This window comes from Asterias rubens, chromosome 6, assembly GCF_902459465.1.
Source record: "Asterias rubens chromosome 6, eAstRub1.3, whole genome shotgun sequence".
Taxonomy (NCBI): Eukaryota; Metazoa; Echinodermata; class Asteroidea; order Forcipulatida; family Asteriidae; genus Asterias; species Asterias rubens.
In genome coordinates, this window is record NC_047067.1 from 10,237,857 (window position 1) to 10,255,936 (window position 18,080).

General features: G+C 40.1%; 1 protein-coding gene across 4 annotated transcripts; it reads right to left on the reverse strand.

The window, feature by feature from the left end:
* Positions 1–976: 976 nt before the first annotated feature.
* LOC117291786 (calcium-responsive transcription factor-like) lies at positions 977–17,689 on the reverse strand. 4 transcript variants are annotated; one of them, XM_033773695.1, is made up of 12 exons: positions 17,636–17,689; positions 15,305–15,747; positions 13,782–13,917; positions 13,003–13,190; positions 12,363–12,552; positions 11,474–11,588; positions 7,711–7,857; positions 7,057–7,245; positions 5,774–5,927; positions 3,337–3,550; positions 2,767–2,888; positions 977–2,425 (listed from the first exon to the last, which is right to left on the reverse strand). In XM_033773695.1, exons 2-12 carry the CDS (start codon positions 15,707–15,709, stop codon positions 1,880–1,882), a joined length of 2,406 nt encoding a protein of 801 aa, XP_033629586.1. In that variant the 5' UTR covers positions 15,710–15,747; positions 17,636–17,689; the 3' UTR covers positions 977–1,879. The 4 variants fall into 4 exon arrangements, with proteins under 4 accessions (XP_033629586.1, XP_033629584.1, XP_033629585.1 ...); XM_033773693.1 differs by lacking the exon at positions 17,636–17,689 and adding an exon at positions 17,421–17,503; XM_033773694.1 differs by lacking the exon at positions 17,636–17,689 and adding an exon at positions 17,230–17,392.
* Positions 17,690–18,080: the final 391 nt, after the last annotated feature.

The window sequence follows — 18,080 nt, forward strand, 5'->3', positions numbered from 1 at the left end:
TTATAAAAAAAAACAAATTAATATCTTTGATAGTTTTACAGGGACACCTCATAGGGCGAGTTGGTCTATAACACAAATAAATTTGAAACCGTTTTGTTATAAAATGCACATGGTTAGAAAGATGATTCAAATGTAGAATATAATGATCCACAGAAATATGGCCCGACATTGCCAATTTTCGTGAACACAGCACACCATTTTGTGGAGTCAATGGCCGACTGTGTTAGTTCGCAAAGTAGAAAGCAAACGCTTGGTACTCGGTATGAGGCATGGTGGTAGCCCACTCTATTGTGTGCTTCGAATCACAGGAAATCTTTAGATAATTATTTTTTCAGCAGGGGGGGGGGGGGGGGGGGAGGGTGGGTACGTGACAAACGAAGAGGACCACTAGGTGGTATGATTTCGAATTCGAACAATAAAATGGACCCTTTATAATGGACCCCTCTTCATTGTGTCTAAATGAAGACATGGGTACAAAAGTAAAAAGTAGAATTTTGTGTATGCACGATAGATTATTAAGTTAGTTGATTGAATCTAGGTTGAGTTACATTGCAGGCACTACAAAGGTACTCAAGATACATGATTATCTTTGGGTTGCATTTCCTTTAACCAGAAACAACTTTGCGTGTCAATTGCTGACAGGTACTTTGTCTTATATAAATTAAAGACAGTGAACACTAGTGGTAATTGTCAAAGACCAGTCTTCTCACTTGGTGTATCTCAACATATGCATAAAATAATAAGCCTGTAAAAATTTGAGCTCATTTGGTCGTCGAAGTTGCGAGATAATTATGAAAGAAAAAAACACCCTTGTCACACGAAGTTGTGTGTGTTTAGATGGTTGATTTCAAGACCTCAAGTTCTAAATCTGAGGTCTCGAAATCAAATTCGTGGAAAATTACCTCTTTCTCGAAAACTATGGCACTTGAGAGGGAGCCGTTTCTCACAATGTTTTATACCATCAACCTCTCCCCATTACTCGTCACCAAGAAAGGTTTTATGCTAATGATTATTTTAAGTCATTACAAATAGTGTCCACTGCCTTTAAGAGGGCACAGCCATTTCCGTTTTGCAAAGGGAACTTCCATTGTGAAGTATTAAAGTCTATGGGACACATCTGAAGCGGCACCAAGGCCAAGACCGGGGGGCAATGGAGGCCATGGAGGTCTCAGTGGCCAGTGTGTAATTCCAGGCCCGCAGCAGTGCTCTTGGTGTGTTATTACTTGGTATACAAGTCCATGATACACCCTCTATACCCAATGGCACACAAATGAATTGACCAACTAGCACACAAGAAAATTGTGCGAGCATAAAGATCAGGGCAGCATCTTGGCACATGCTTCGCCCCCCCCCTCCCACTGGTACACCTACACATGCCAATCAGACTGTGCTTGCTAAATGAGTAAAATGACAAGGATTACTGATGCTGTCTATGTAGTATGGAGGGCTAGTGTATAGAGCAAACAACGCTCCCAAATTATCCACACAAATTGAAGAGATGGCAAAGTTTTCTGATAGGATTGGAGTTTAAACTAAGCAGGGGTTATATCATAGAGCTGCTCAGCAGATGATATTCATGCTTAGTGTTTCTGGAAAGCAAAACGTTAGCAGAGGATTGGTAACTGTTTCTGCTCAACTAGATATTCCAGGTTGAGAACTAGACAGTGATGCAGCTTTTACATTTCATTTGAATCCGACGTTTTCTCTTTGGAACAGACAAAAATAGTCTGATAACCTGAAAGCGTATACTGAGATGTCATTGCGTTTTACATGCTCACAAACTTGTGAACAAACTACAAAGATATAATAAATAAAACCAGGTTTAACCAAGTTGGAATAAATGGAGTATTAAGTGATAAAAGCACCTGGTTATGTTTTGCTAAACATCGTATCTGGCAAGCTTCCTCACTGGAGAATCTTCTTCAAGATCTGCGAGTTGATTGGCTGTTCTGAGAAGCAACTCCTCAGCTTCCATGGACTCTGTGTTTGATTGGCCCATTTCCTCACTTTCCTGTAACAAGGGATCTGGTTGGTCAGTTGCTATTGGGTCTGAATCTAACAAATGTTTTGATTGGTCAATGCTTGCCCCTGCATCATCAAGCAGCTCCCCAGAGCTGCTCATGTCCACATTTGGTGTTTCTAACAAAGTCACTGGTTGGGCACCGCTACCTCCAGTTTCTAACAGAGTCTCTGATTGGTTGTTTCCTTCATCGGATGAAGTGTCATCACTCAATCCCATCATGGCACTTGATTGGCTTAGAGTTGGATCGTTCTTCTCGGTATCAATGATAGTCTCTGATTGGCTCATCTCTTCAGTGATGGGTTTCTGGTCCTGCAACAAGCTCCCTGATTGGTCGATATCTCCAGGTTCATTTGACACAATTTCATTCATATCCAGTGGGTCATCTTCCTCGGTCTGCTGGACCTTAAAAACATGTCATTATCAATCCAAACAGTTACTACAGAAAAAACATCCTTATTTGAGAAGTGGAAGTAGTTATGCACAGTGGACTGATAGTTGAACCTAAAGAGGTTCCAATAACTTAAATTGACCAGTTCACACATGTATTTCTACCAATGACCAAAATGTTACCATAATTGGGTCTTTTTCATCGGCTGCCCCCAAACTATGGAATGAACTGCCATCTGACATTCAACACTCTCAATCCATTTATATTTTTAGGCAAAAAATTGAAGACTTTTCTTTTAAATCCTGCTTTTATGGAATTGTGATTGTATGTAGACAGGCTGAAACTATTAACTGACCTCCTGACAATGTTGGTTGATCTGAGAGAGAAGCCGTGCCGTTTCCGGGCTGAGAGAGTCTGATATGTACGTTGTGCCGTCACTCAGGTGAGTCTCTACTTGCGATATAAAGCTTCCTCCCTCTGGCAAATAAACAGCAGTCAAAGAAAGGTGAGAAAGAAATCAAATCATTACAAAGGGGGGTGAAGAATAAAACAGTTTTCAAAGAGAGACCCTTGGACAGTCCTTTTTCACAGTTCACGCCAGTAGAGTGCATGCTCAGACCCGAGTGCAATACAGAGCTGCAAAAAAAAGGACTGTTATGTCTACTGCCACCAGCATCTCAAAAGTCTCCCATTTACCCATCCCTATCCTACACAGAACACAGAACAGAGGGACAAAGTGTAGACAAACTTAGGTAGCTAAGGTTAAAAGGTTGGGTCAAACTTTGTCAAAAAGATGGTTAATGGTAGTGGTGTCAGGACTACACGATGGTTGCCCAACTTAACTTGAGACAACTCAAATCTAATCCAAATTTTAGAACACGTTTCCCAACATCATTGAAAGACAAAGTGAAGAGTTTTTTTTTACCCTCAGGATTCTGCGTCAGAGTGACAGTGACTGAATGGGTTTGTGGCCGGCTGGAATCTGTCGGCCACATCTGGCGTTTTGATGAGGCTGGTTTCATCTCAGTGCTGTTATCCTGCTCCTCTGAGGACTCCCACAGTTGACTATTGAATGAGTGGATGTTTGCAGGAGTCATGGATGAGGGTGGGGGCTCCGTTATGGCTCGTGCATCTGTGATCTGCAAGAAAGTGAATGAATACACATGGTAGTATTGTAGCCAGAACACCAACACATTTGTCCTAAACAAGAATGATGTTGTGATAGTGTTGCATCAATGTGTGTCAATAAAATGTATTGTATTGAATCAAAGTTTATTTAACAAACAAGAAAACGGAACAAATCCATTACCCTGGGGAAGGGTTAAAACAACAACAAAATTTAAACTTATATTACAACAAAGAAGGACAGGTTAGCGAGAACTATTATTAAATTATGTTTGGGTTTCTTTAAAGCCGTTGGACACTTTTGGTAAACAGTATTGTCAAAAAGCCCACACTTTGTGTATCACAACATATATATAAAATAACACACCTGTGAAAATTTAGGCTCAATCGGTCATCGGAGTCGGGAGCAAATAACGGGAAAACCCACTCTTGTTTCCGCACGTTTCGCCATGTCATGGCATGTGTTTAAATAAATCTGTTATTCTCGTTAGCGAGAATTGATAATTTTCTTAAAGTTTTCTCAAAAAGTAAAGCATTTCATGGTATAATATTTCAAGAGAAGTCTTTCACCATTACCTTCTGTAAACCCTGTAAGTTATTTGTAAATCTGTGAACTTTAATTTTTGTTTCTGTTCCGAAAGTGTTTAATGGCTTTAACCTAAAAATAATAATAGTATATTTACATGTATACCACACTTAATAATACGTTTCTAAGCACTATGGTGCTGGTGTACTTGAGGACTATATAGTAAAACCAATAGGAGACTTTCCAACGCTAGGTGGCAGCAGACATACCGGGTAAATTTCCATTGTTTTCGTAGTTCTGAACATGCGCATAATTCTGAGAACAATGGATTTACCCGGTAAGTCTGCTGCCCTCTATCGTCCCAGAAAGTCTCCCATTCAACAGCACCGAAAGTACAGAGGTACAAATTTACAAAAATAATGCAATAACAAAAGCAGAAATAAACATAAGAAATGTAAACAAACTAACAGAAATTATCAAGCTGAAGAATGGGGTTACTACACAGATTTGATAAGCACTAAGCAATCGGCACTTTCAAAGTCCTGCAGGGAAAAAAGGGATGTCGACCAAGAGTTCCAGAGCAGATGTCAAAATAACCACTACATTCCCGAGCTGATCAGTGACAAGAGGACATGTCCAATCTTGCTTTCACAAACAGGGCACCTTGGTTATAGTGCCGTCCATTTTTCTGACTTTAGGGTCACACTTCGGTAGTGACCCAAAAATATGTTTTCATAATTTCCATCTGCAACTTTACTTTTAAAAAAGATAGTAATGGTGGTATGTGTCCAGCAAACAAAAATATGTCTGAAATTACCCTGCTGATTGGAAATCAATTAAACTATGTCTAACAAAATTTGAATCTTTAAAGCTCACCTCAAAACACTGTTTGGAGATTACAATTTTGATGGTGTCAATACAGGTACTACAAGAAATACACCTCATAGATCAAACATAACTCTGTATTATTAAAGAATTTGGGGTACTTTTTGTAACACAAAACACACTATCCACAGATTTACATTAAACTTACACCATTTGAAGATAATGATGGTAGAAAGCGTACCTTAAAGCCAGTGGACACTATTGGTAATTACTCAAAATAATTATTAGCATAAAAACCTTTCTTGGTGACGAGTAATGGGGAGAGGTTGATGGTACAAAACATTGTGAGAAACGGCTCCCTCTGAAGTGACGTAGTTTTTCACGAATTTGATTTTAAGACCTCAAGTTTAGAATTTGAGGTCTCGAAATCAAGTATCTGAAAGCGCACATTTTCGTGTGACAAGGGTGTTTTTTTCTTTCATAGTTATATCTCGCAACTCCGACGACCAATCGAGCTCAAATTTTCACAGGTTTGTTATTTTATGCATATGTTGAGATACACCTAGTGAGAAGACTGGTCTTTGTCATTTACCATAGTGTCCGGGGTCTTTAAAATATTAGTTGCTGAGGTGCTGTAGTTTTTGCGAAATGAGTAAAACAATGTCATGAAAATACGTTTTACATGCTAAAATAGTTTTCATCTCATGATCACTGAGACAAAAATTATTTTCATGACATTGTTTTACCCATTTCTCAAAAACTACTGCACTTTAGCAAGTAAATTTTTAGGGAAGCTTTCAACAATCATTATCTTCAAACCGTGTAAGTTTAGTGTAAATCTGTGGACATTAATTACAAGTTTTTTTACTCTGATCAAGTGACTTACTGTTACTGGAACAACTGCCTCCAGTTCACCTTTTTCAATGGCGCTGATTGCAAGGAGGACATGATTCTTAATATCAATGATGGTCGGGAAGAAGTAAAGGTTTCGACGCTCCGGAACCTTGCCAACAGCGAACATTGTCTGCGTCACCTGAGCTCTTTAACGACAAAAAACAAAACCCTTAGATTAATTTCATACAATCAGGCATGATATTTCGTCCTTGGAAATTGGTAGGAATATTTTATCGAGTACAATAGAGGTTTCAGGCTAAATTTTTACAGGGTGAAAAAAATTGGAAAACACACTCAAAGGAACATTACAGAATTGGTTTTGCTAGCAAAAAAGTTGCTTGCAGTGTAGCACTTTATGTAATCCATTATAAACTGACAAACCTGTAGAAGTTTTAGATCGATCGGTCATCTGGCTCACAAGAGAATAGTGAAAAACTGATTACAAATTTTGCATTGCATCGATGCCATAACAAAAACGAATAAAACTGAGCGCTAACTCCAAACGCGAAGTTAGATTATTTATTTCTCATCAAAATATGAAATTTCAGACAGAAATATTTCAAGGGATATTTTCTACTAGCATCATCATTAGACCGTGTAAGTTTGATGTAAATCTGTGATCTTTACCGCTTTTTATTTCTTACCAATTCTGTAACGTTCCTTTAAGTAGGAAGAATATCATGCCTGCAACTAGAACAAAAATCGACTGCATGTTCTTCAACATGGAAAGTGAGAGGATAAGAGTAAATTATTAAGCATTGGTGATAAGAACTATAAGATGTTTTTGCAAGGGATTTGTGTACACCATAATATCAGGCTTATTTCAGGCTTGATCCTATAGTTTGGCACAATGTTGGGTCCAGCAGTACAGGTAGGTTTAGGCAGTCCAATGGATTATGGGTGTGTGCCCAAGGAGCATTTTTTTCACAGATGAAACGTATCCACCTTTCGAGTCCCATGTACATTTTTGGATGGAACCTCCAACCCAACAAATTAAGAAACGGTAGATGAAGAATCCATCTCAAGATGCGAGGAGCTCAAAGAGGCAAAGACTCCTTACTATGCAAGTTTGCCCCAAACAATATTCCTCTTAAAACAGTCAAGATTATAGGATGGAGGGAAACATACACCAGGCAAGAAGTTCAAAAGAGATTCAGTGCATAGAATAAAGTTGTTGGAATAGCTCTTTGTTCTATACTCAGCGAAGCAAGAGATAATGGGCGAGAAGAAACAAAGTATTACACATTGTACAGAGATACGAAACCCCAATCTTACCGTAATACTTGTCTTATGGTATATGCATTAATCTCCCCATTGGCAACCAACTCCCGAATCTTGTCGCTGAGTTCAGGGTGCAGCCTCGCCTCTTTGCTTGAGTCCATGCACAGTGGCTCCTGACTGATTGGGTAGTCGGGTGTCATGTGATACTCGTGCGCCTTGCTGGTTGGCAGCTGAACGTAATATCTGTGAGATGAAAGCCAGTAGATGAAGATTTTAAGCAAAGACAAGATTCCGAGACACTGTCACAGATTAAATATCATTGTCTTTTCTTTTATAAGAATTCAGAAATGATTTGTTGCTGTATCTAGACAACTGTTATTGTTTAGGCTGTACATATTGCAATCCTGACGCCGACTGCTGAACATGCTTCACGACCCATTTGAATTGATGTGTTCATAGGCCTACAAATATGAAGGCAGGGAGTGGGCAACCCCCACCCCCCCCCCCACCCACCAGTTCAGGGAAACAGGGGGGGGGTGGATTCTGGCATAGAAAGAAGAAAAAAGTAGAACAGAGACAGCCAAGAGAACTTTTTACCCAACATTAGGAATTAGCACTTTAATTGTGTATAATTTGGGGCAAATCAACCCCTCTGCCACCCTTAACTCAGGAGTCCCATTTGCCCACGGACATGTTACAAACCCTCACCTTTCCACTCCAGGGATTTCGTCTACACCGACCTCCTTCATGATCTGAAACACTTTATCCATGTTTCGCTTTACGGTCATCTTGTCAATCTCGGGAGATGTGTCCACCTGAAAGTCAGGAAACTTTCTCACTTTCTTCACGTAGATCCTGCAAATAGTAATTTAAAAATATTAATAACTTTTGATTTTTTTTCTTCTTTCTAATAGTTAATGGCCTGATGTTTCGACACTAGTAAAGGGCTGGACAAAACTATCTTCATTCATCAGGCATACTTTTAGATAATTCCTCAAACGCCCTTGTCTTCTCTCCATTGGGTTTTTGGCTAGTTCAGTGATTAATAATAATAATAATAATAATAATAATAATACAGCATTTTTAAAGCGCACTAAATCTGTGGAACATTCAAAGGCGCTGGTCAAAGAACAAGAAGAAAACTTCACTTAATATCTGCAAAGGCTAATCTGAAGAGATGGGTTTTGAGAGAATGTTGGAATCGAGAAGTGTCATGTGTGTCCTTGAGATGTTGAGGCAGAGAGTTCCAGAGGCGGGGTGAAATGTTACTGAATGCCCTATCCCCATAGCTGGATAAACGGGTCAGAGGAACATAGAGCATGCTGCCAGATGACCTCAGACCCGGCCTGGCACTACAGGGCCGAATCATGTTCTGTATGTAGGTAGGGGATAGTCCATGGAGAGCCTTGAATGTCAGAAGGATGATCTTGTATTGGATTCTGGAATGAATGGGTAACCAGTGGAGATTGTGTAAAATAGGAGAAATGTGTGAAGATATTTTGGTACCGGTCAGTAATCTTGCTGCTGCATTTTGGACAGATTGTAGGAGATGAAGTGTGTTGTGAGGAAGCCCGGCCAGGAGACTATTGCAGAAGTCAAGCCTACTAGTGATGAAAGCATGAACAAGCTGTTCTGATGCGCTAGTAGTGAGTAAGTGTCGAATTGCAGCTATACGCCTAAGGAACATGTAAGAGGTCCGACAGGTATTAGAGACGTGCTTCTTGAGGTCCATGCTTTGGTCAAAAAGCACGCCTAGGTTGCGGGCATCTGAGCTTGGTTGAACATGAGCATCCCCAACCTGTATGTCCTGTATTTGTACCTTGTGTCGCAAGTGAGGGGAAGATATGACAAGAAACTCAGTCTTGTGAGGATTGAATTTGAGAAAATTAACTGACATCCATGTTTGGATATCAGTGAGGCAGTTAGTGAGTACATCAAGCACTTTGGAATCATCACCTGTGACAGTGGGGCAGAATGTAGAGTATAATTGAGAGTCGCCTGCGTAAAAGTGATATTGTAAACCATGGTTACGAGCAATTTGACCAAGAGGCGAAGTGTAAAGTGTGAAAAGCACCGGGCCGAGGACAGAGCCCTGAGGTATTCCGCAAGGAACCTTGGCCACAGCCGAAGCCTCGTCTTGTATTTTAATGATCTGAGAACGATCATGTAGATAAGACTTAAACCAGGATAGGGCAGAGCCTTGGATGCCAAAATAATTATACAATCTATGAAGCAATAATTTGTGGTCAATTGTGTCAAAGGCCGACGAGAGATCGAGCAAGACTAGCAGTACAACCTTTTTGTTGTCAACTGCACACATGATGTCGTTGTGGACTTTTAAGAGGGCAGTCTCGACACTATGAAATTGCTTGTAAGCAGATTGTTGGCTCTCGTGCAACTCATGTCGATCTACATGTGCATTTAACCTGCTTGCTACTACCTTCTCGACGACCTTTGACACAAAAGACAGGTTGGATATAGGACAATAATTGTTCAAGTCATTAGAGTCCAGGGCTTGTTTCTTGATGGCTGGGGTAACCAGAGCTGTTTTAAAGCATCTCGGAAATTTACCAGTGCTGAGTGACATGTTCGTGATCTTGGTTATATGACCCACAATTGTTTCCAAGCTTGCCTTGACCAAAGATGTAGGTAGTGGGTCCAGCGAGCATGATTTTGTGGGGGAGGCCCTAATGAGTTTAGCAATCTCGAGTTCCGAGGCCAGGGTGAATGTAGTGAGCACATTCTGACAGGGCTGCAGATATTCAAGGTTGTCTGAAGATGCAGGTATGGAGGGTCCATAACTCTCTGGCTGTAGACCGTCTCTAATTTGCTGGATCTTGTCAGTAAAATAGCCGGAGAACCTGGTCACGAGTTCTTTGAGGGATGAATGAACAGGTAGCTTGGGTGTTGGTTTATCTGTTCATGAGGCGGTTTGTTATCTGAAATAGGGATTTCTGGTTACCCTGACAGTCGCGGATTTGTCCATGATAGTATTTTGACTTAGCAGCAGTAAAAATATGGTTTTTCGCCACTTTCTTTCCAGTTGGCGGCGCTCTTGCTTGGCAATAGCGATGTCTTTGTTGTTCCACGGGACTGCGGGCCGTTCGACAATCTGACAAGTTTTTATTGGCGCATGGGAGTTGACAAGTTGGGCAAGGACGGAATTATACTGATCAGTGAGGTCATCAAGTGTGGTGGCGGGATCAGTACAAATGGAAGAGGCGATGACGTCATTCCTAAAGCTTTCCAAGTTAATGGATTTGATTTTGCGGTAGGATACCAGTCTTTTAGTGTGCTGCGGTTTGTGGAGATCCAGGAGGCAGTGGACCGCACAGTGGTCAGACACAAACTCAGATGAAAGAATTGACTTGAAGAGGTTGTCTGATTGGTGAACAATCACGAGATCAATGGTATGGCCAGATGTGTGTGTTTTGAAATTCACCAGTTGCTGCATACCATACTGCTGCAGAAGGTCTCGGAAGTGATTAGTTTTGGATGTATTGTTGTCCCAGTGAATATTAAAATCACCCAGAATAATGGGTGTTCCGTTGAAGAGCACCTGCTGATTCAGTAGCTCAGTGAATTCTTCTATGAACCGACTGAATGGGACTCGACGTCGCTGTGAAGGTGGAGGTTTGTAAAGAACAGTGACACTTAAGTGGTGATTGTTGTGGATAATGTCAACTGTGATGTGTTCAAAGGAAGGGGATAGCGTCTGGTTGTCAGGTGGTTGCTTAGAAACAGACGCGGTGAGTCCCGATTTACACAGCAGGGCAACACCACCTCCTCTCCTGCCTTTTCTGTGGGCGTGGACAAGGTTGTAACCCTTTGGGGATAAGTTTGCACTGTTTTTCTGAGACTTTGCTTTTCTGAGAGTTTGCTTTTCTGAGAGTTTGCTTTTCTGAGAGTCTGCTTTTCTGAGAGTTTGCTTTTCTGAGAGTTTGCTTTTCTGAGAGTCTGCTTTTCTGAGAGTTTGCTTTTCTGAGAGTTTGCTTTTCTGAGAGTCTGCTTTTCTGAGAGTTTGCTTTTCTGAGAGTTTGCTTTTCTGAGAGTCTGCTTTTCTGAGAGTTTGCTTTTCTGAGAGTTTGCTTTTCTGAGAGTCTGCTTTTCTGAGAGTCCTCGGCTTCACAACCAGAATAAATGAAATAAAATTACTGGGAGTTACTCTATAAGTGCCAGGTGATGCCACACTGTTCAGGGCCCAAATTTATGACTCTGCTTACTGCCAAATTCTGTGCTTACGATCACCATTCTTTGCTTACTTACTGTGCATTGTGCATGCACCAAACTACTGTGCTAGCTGAGTAAGTGAAGAATGCCTAGTAACGCGGGGTATGCAAGCACACAAGCAAAAATTCCCTGCTAAACCGTGAAATACGGCTGATGTAAGCTCTGCATTCCTTGCTTCCGTATCCACCGATTCTTTACTTACGGTAAGCAGAGCCATGAAATTGGGCCCAGTAGTCTTTACCTTGCTGGGCAAGTGCAGGATCCCTTTGCAGCTTTCTTGTTGGTGATAGATCTTTTCAGGGGACCCCCTTTCCGCCTTGGACCATACTGACATTCCATCACAATAGCACGGCTCCCTGAATATAACACAGAATGTAAAAATCATAATCACAGAATGGCAATTGTTGATGGGATTGTGCCTCGCCTCCATGCCCCTGGTCATTGCCTTGGTGCCCTTGAAATGCTCCAGTAGAAGTTTACAATTTCCTTATAGTGATAGTGTGTATTTTACCAAGGAGAAAATGAAGCAAACAGGCCTGCATGGCAGACAGCCAGAGTATGTAAGGAGAGAGTTTATTTGGCCATAGAGCAATAGCAGATTTACTTGTTAAAAACTAAGGTAGAATAACTTCGGCAGCCATTTTGAATTTAATTTTAAATACTTCTTTTTCAACCAATACAGTAGACAAATCTGACGGCCCTGCAGCCAAATATTTATTGTGTGAATTATTTGGTCAGTGCAAAAGGTTGTATCAAACAATTAACACGGACATTTTTGTTCTTCGTAATTCCTTTGTACAAGTGGACTTGTCCTAGACAACCAGTGATTGTTGTTAGCTATAACAAAGCAACCTTGGGCAACCTCCTGAGTCTAGTTGGTAAGACACTGCTCTAGAATTGCAAGATTTGCAAGGGTCGTGGGTTCGAATCCCACCTGAGTAACTTTGCCTGTGATATTTTTTCACAGGACTCGGGAAAGTACTTAGTATACAGTGCTAACACACATCGGTGTATGGGTAAAAAACCCAAATTAGTATTATTTATCCCCGATGCAAACTTAACGTCTTTTAATAACAAAGCAATTGTGCAAAACACACAACAGTATTATATTTATATAACAATCAACTGACCGAGATTCAGGAAGGGCATTCCATCATAAGGCACATAGTTAGACTTCCACATCAGTCGTTTCGACTCCTTAGCAGCACTCGGAGACTGCCTAGTACCCCATGTTGTTCCAGTCTGTTGTCTGTGAAAGGTCAACAAGACGTCCAGCTCCGCCTCACTCTCCACATAGCCCCGGTAGGAATTGCCAATTTCCTGAGAGAGTAGATGAATCAGAGAGAGTTGGCAAGACGAAGAACTGATATTGCCAAAGGCAGTCGGCAAAGAAATTATGTTTGCTTCTGTTAGATTGCAGGGCCCAATTTCATAAAGCTGTTAAGCAGAAAAAATACTGCTTGGCAAAACTTGAGACGGGCACCAGCCACAAGCCACAACAATGCAAACATAATGTAATTTTGGCAGGTAACCTGTTTTTGCTAAGCAGTACTTTTCTGTGCTTAGCAAGTTTTTGTGCTTACAGGATTTATGAAATTGGGCGCAGATAAGCTTACACATAAATCAGAACCAGAACAATCTTTTGGCTGATAAGAACTGGTTTAGGGCAACATAGTTTTCTTATGACATCAAGAAATGTTACAGATCAATATAACTGCCCCACAAGAGAGTCCCAAAATGCCCCCCCCCCTCAATTCATGCATTACATACCTCACATTGTTTCAGTTTAGTGGCCCATGTAGGGCAGTTCAGTGGATACTCTCGCAGTTCTCTCACAGGTTCCTCTTTAATGGGTCTTACTGAGGCCAAATTGACGGCATCTAAGATGGCAGCTGATGCCTTAAAGGATTCCTCTGCACTTCCACTTCCTGACTGACTTGAAGATGCTGCCATTGACTCTGGTAATTAATTATAAAGAAAAAAAAGGAGATGGACACATGGTCAAGAAATGTACTCAGATTTTCCTTCATTGCGTCACATCAAAATAAAACTTGTGGAAGTTGCCCACTAATAGTGAAAAAGACAGAGTTATATCAATGACCATTAATGACATTGACCAATAGAATAAATGTTAAAAACTGGCATTCAAATGCTTTGTTTTTTCATCTTTTTGTGATTTAAGCTTTGCTTTAAGACACAATACATCTCAGTAAAACCAACTTATTTTCAAAATATTTAAAAGTTCGCCTTATTAATGCAACGGATTGGTTGTGCCACTTTAGAAGACCGCTTTCGAATTAAGAGGCTTCGTCTTTTGCTATGGCCGTTGGCTGCAGCGACAATATTGCAGAATAAGCCTTCCAGCAATCCTGCCACAGCTACATGTAGTGCTTAAGCTCTTAATTCAGACATGGCCTTGACACAATGTGACTTCCAAACTGCAGACATTGGGCAGACAGTGGCCACCTGTGACTGCAGTTTAAGGGTCCTCAAAGTTTCCAAGAAAGCCAAAACACCTCATTGAGTAATTTTGTGAGAAAGTTCTGTACCTTCATTTCTTGATTGAGATGCTGATGTTGGCTGATCAATAACGATCTGAAAGAACTTCTCTCCTGTGTCACCATTCACTGAAATTTCTATCACCCTCGTTGATGAAGTCCAGTTATTCTTAGAGGAGGCCTCTTCCTGAATATAAAGAAACGTTTGGTTCACAAACAAGACAGTTTTAAATATTTTTGTAGTGGTTTACCATTGGTAAGTGGGCCAATCACTCAGAATGTGGTGGTCAAAAAATATCCTCATGACCATCGGAGCAAGACATTTACTTAAAAATTTGACATGGATTGCACTATTTAGTATTATTTGCCAATTGTGATGCTTCTGGTATAGGGAATATTTGCTCGTGGGTTCTCCACTTTACTATGCATTCTTCGATTTTACAAAGCTAGCACTGAAATTTGGCCCTCGCACAGTAAGCCAAAGGGTGATCATAAGCAGAGCCATAATATGGGGCTCTGATCTTAAAATGAATCTTGGTGCTTTATAAAATCTGCCCCTGGTCATTCTGTTGCAGGGTTCGAATTTAGCCGTGAAAATATCGGCGGGCGAGTGAAAACCCTTTCTCACTAGCCCGCCGGGCGAGTCAAATAATTATTCCTTTTTACATATAAATGAGGGTTCAGTGGCAAAATCCCACAGAAAACTTTTACTTATGCTTTTAAAATAGTAAGTTTGACAATTCGAGATACATGTACTTCCTAGATTTAATTTGGCCGTGATCGTGACCTGAATTGCTGTCGTTGGTTTCAGAAAACACGTACAATCAATTGAAAACACGATGCACAAACCACATGGTGCCGAGTATCCTCACAGTACACACGGTCGCCCACTGGTCCATGCAGTAAGCAAGCAGCACATACACAACACACACAGTCGTCCAAAGTCCATTATGACCGACACTCCGCACGCTGTGATTAGCTGTTGATGGCTGTTGATTATCCATAAATGTATTCATGATCTTCTTAACTAGACTTCAATGCAGTACACATTCACAAACGGAGTAAAGAATTGCCGCACGTTCTGCAAAATGCCTGCAGACTGAGCACAATGTACAGCCTAGGAGGAATTCTAATAACATGGACAACTTTTGCCAACAGAGGGCGTGGCGGGGCAAAGTACATTGAATTATTTCTCGATGTGTGTTGTTGACTAATAGTTGATTCATGAAGATTTTGTTGCAAAAGGAGTTCAAAACATGTTCAAATCAACCGACCCCCTAACTACGAATTCATTAAAGTTGTAGTTGATGGAAAAGGGACAATTTAAGGTAAAGATGAAGATATAAAATCCTTAAAAAACGCGAATTTAAGGGCTTCACTGTCGTGTTTTTTTGTTTTGTTTTTTGGTGGTGTTTATTTTTTTCGTTTTGAAAATGATGTGTATAAATACATGCGGGCTAGTGAAAAAACCTGCGGGCGATCGAGAATTTTGGGTGACTCGCCCGGCGGACGATTGAAAAATAAAGTTAAGGGAAACCCCTGTGTTGAAACAACAGTTCATATAGATTACTCACTTTGTCATTTGAATCTGTTTGGCGAGTTGTGGTTTCTTGTGATTCTACATTCCCATTACTACTTGCAGACCCTGTAGATGCATCTCTAACTTCATCTGTGACTGGCACAATGACCTCTTTCACCTCTACTTTTGTCGGAATGGTCTTTTTTGCTAAAGGTATGATTCCTATTTTTGCCGTGGCAATCCCAGTGATTTTGGTTGCTTGTCCCGTCCGCTTGGTTGGAGCAGCCTTTCTGTCCCTGGTTCTGATCCCTGTTGCTGTCGGTAAAATCCCTTTGACCTCCAAATGACCCTTGACCCTTCCTGCCTGGTAGGACGTATCTTCTTGCTGTGTACTTTGGTCTTCTTGTTCAATAATCTCAACAGCCACACAGTGTATGTCATCTGTCTTAGTGGCTGCCATGGTGACTCAGGTATGGGGTACCTAAGACTTATAGTCTCCTTTTGCAAAAGACAAAAAAAAAAACAGAAACAATTCAGTGTCAAGACTATATAGGTTGATGATAACCCTTGATCCAACAACCTGAAGGTCGTAGACGGTACAGGGCTGACCCTACAGTTGGGAACCGACAGGATAAAGGAGGTTACAAATTATAACTTATAAATAATTTATTATTTAACACCTTTTTTTGCAGTTTGAACTGTAGTTAGTATAAACAACTTTTTATGGACCAAGGGCCATGCTAGGCTCAAGGTTTGCTGGCTTTAAGAAATTTTGATATCTAAAATAAAATAAAATATGGATAAACTGAATCAACTGCAATCATCAAAAGAATGGTGCCAAGATAGAATAAAAAAAAATAAAAATAAAATAAAACCTTTCTTGGTGACAAGTTCATGGTAGAAAACATTGTGAGAAACAGCTCCCTCTGAAGTGCCATAGTTTTTGAGAAAGAAGTAATTTTCCACGAATTTGATTTCGAGACCTCAAGTTTAGAAATTGAGGTCTCGAAATCAACCATCTAATTGCACACAACTTCGTGTGACAAGGGTGTTTTCTTCTTTCATTATTATCTCGCAACTTTGATGACCGATTGAGCTCAAATTTTCACAGGTTTGTTATTTTATACATATGTTGAGATACGCCAACTGTGAAGTCTAGTCTTTGACAATTACCAATAGTGTCCACTGCCTTTAAAGGAACACGTTGCCTTGGATCGGATGAGTTGGTCTATGAAAAGCGTTTGAAACAGTTTGTTATGAAATGCATATTATGGTTAGGAAGATGTTTTAAAAGTAGAATTTAATGATCCACACAATTATCACTCAAAATTGCACGGTTTTCATTTTACATCGCGAACTAACATGGTCAACCATTTATGGGAGTCAAATTTTTGACTCCCATAAATGGCCGACTGTGTTTCTCGACGAGGTAAAACGAAAACCACGCAACTTCAAGGCATATTTGTGTAGATCATTGTATTCTACTTTTACAACATCTTTCTAACCATCGATTTTATAACAATTGGTTACAGAACGCTTTTCAAAGACCAACTCGACCGATCCAAGGCAACGTGTTCCTTTAAGTTTAGGGCTTATTTTAATATTTATTATTTTGCCAGGAATGTTTTTTTTTTTTGGAAAAGTTTCTGAATGGCGCCACCACTTTTTCATTCGATATAAAATAATATAGTATCTAATTAATTTACCTCAATGAGATATCCCTTTTTGTAAAAATGAGTGAAAAAGTGGTGGCGCCATACGGAAAGTTATCCCATGCTTTCAGTAAGCTTAAAGTTGATTGACTTTGTTAGAGATCCTTCCTCTCTACCCACAGAGGACAGAGAACTGATAGTTAAAAAGGAGTTTGTGGATACAATTACAATTCACGTGTTATTCCGCCAATAATAACAAACTACAGCGCCCTCAATACTGGATCCGTAAATAAACATCGAAGTGTGTGCAACAAAATAAAGAATTTACCTTTTGGTACAACGCCATTTTTCTTCTGACAAAGACTCTTTTAACACAGCAATAAAATCAACAGTTTCTTGCTTAATCTAAACTTATTTGCATGGTAAATTCGACCTGAATGCGTACTCTTGTGTTAGTTCACAAGCTGGAGATCTGTCGTGTATAAATTTAATAAAAATTCTGAAAACGAGACAACTTACCTCGTCCTGAAATCTGCACCTCGCCTTCGCAATAAAAACAATAGTGTGGCACCCTGCTTTAATTACATGCGGAATACGTTATATGAAAAGGGGTTTCGATAGCTTTTAAGACTAATTTACAACATGCAGTTGGTGTTGTCAATTGAGGGCGCCCTAATGTCTGTCACATCATCAGCAAGTGCGAAAAGATAATGTACGGAAAGAAACAAACTTACTTGTATTCATTATTCTTCCGAATATGGCCTTCTCCCACAACATTTGATACTGGTATCCCCCCCCCCAAAAAAAAAAAAAAAAAACTAAAACGAAGTGCAACACCCGGGTCTCATTATTCAAACATGACTCCACTTAGTGGGCTACTTTTGTTCATAGGTCCATGCTTAGTTTGAAATGCTTACACACTCGCAAACCACAAACACAACCAAAATAATAACTTGAAAATTAGAAAAAAAATAGCATATCCATTTCAGTTAATTTTATTCTTCAAATGATTTTTAGCAGACATTTAAGTTCCTCAAATACAAATAAAAACGCCAAATCAGGAATAATTCTGAAATTCATAATTTCCCCTCCCCCTTTTTCAGTCATATTGGCTACCCTTTGGCAGTTGAGTAGCGGCTGCTCAAAAATAAGTATACAAATTACAAACAAACACAAATT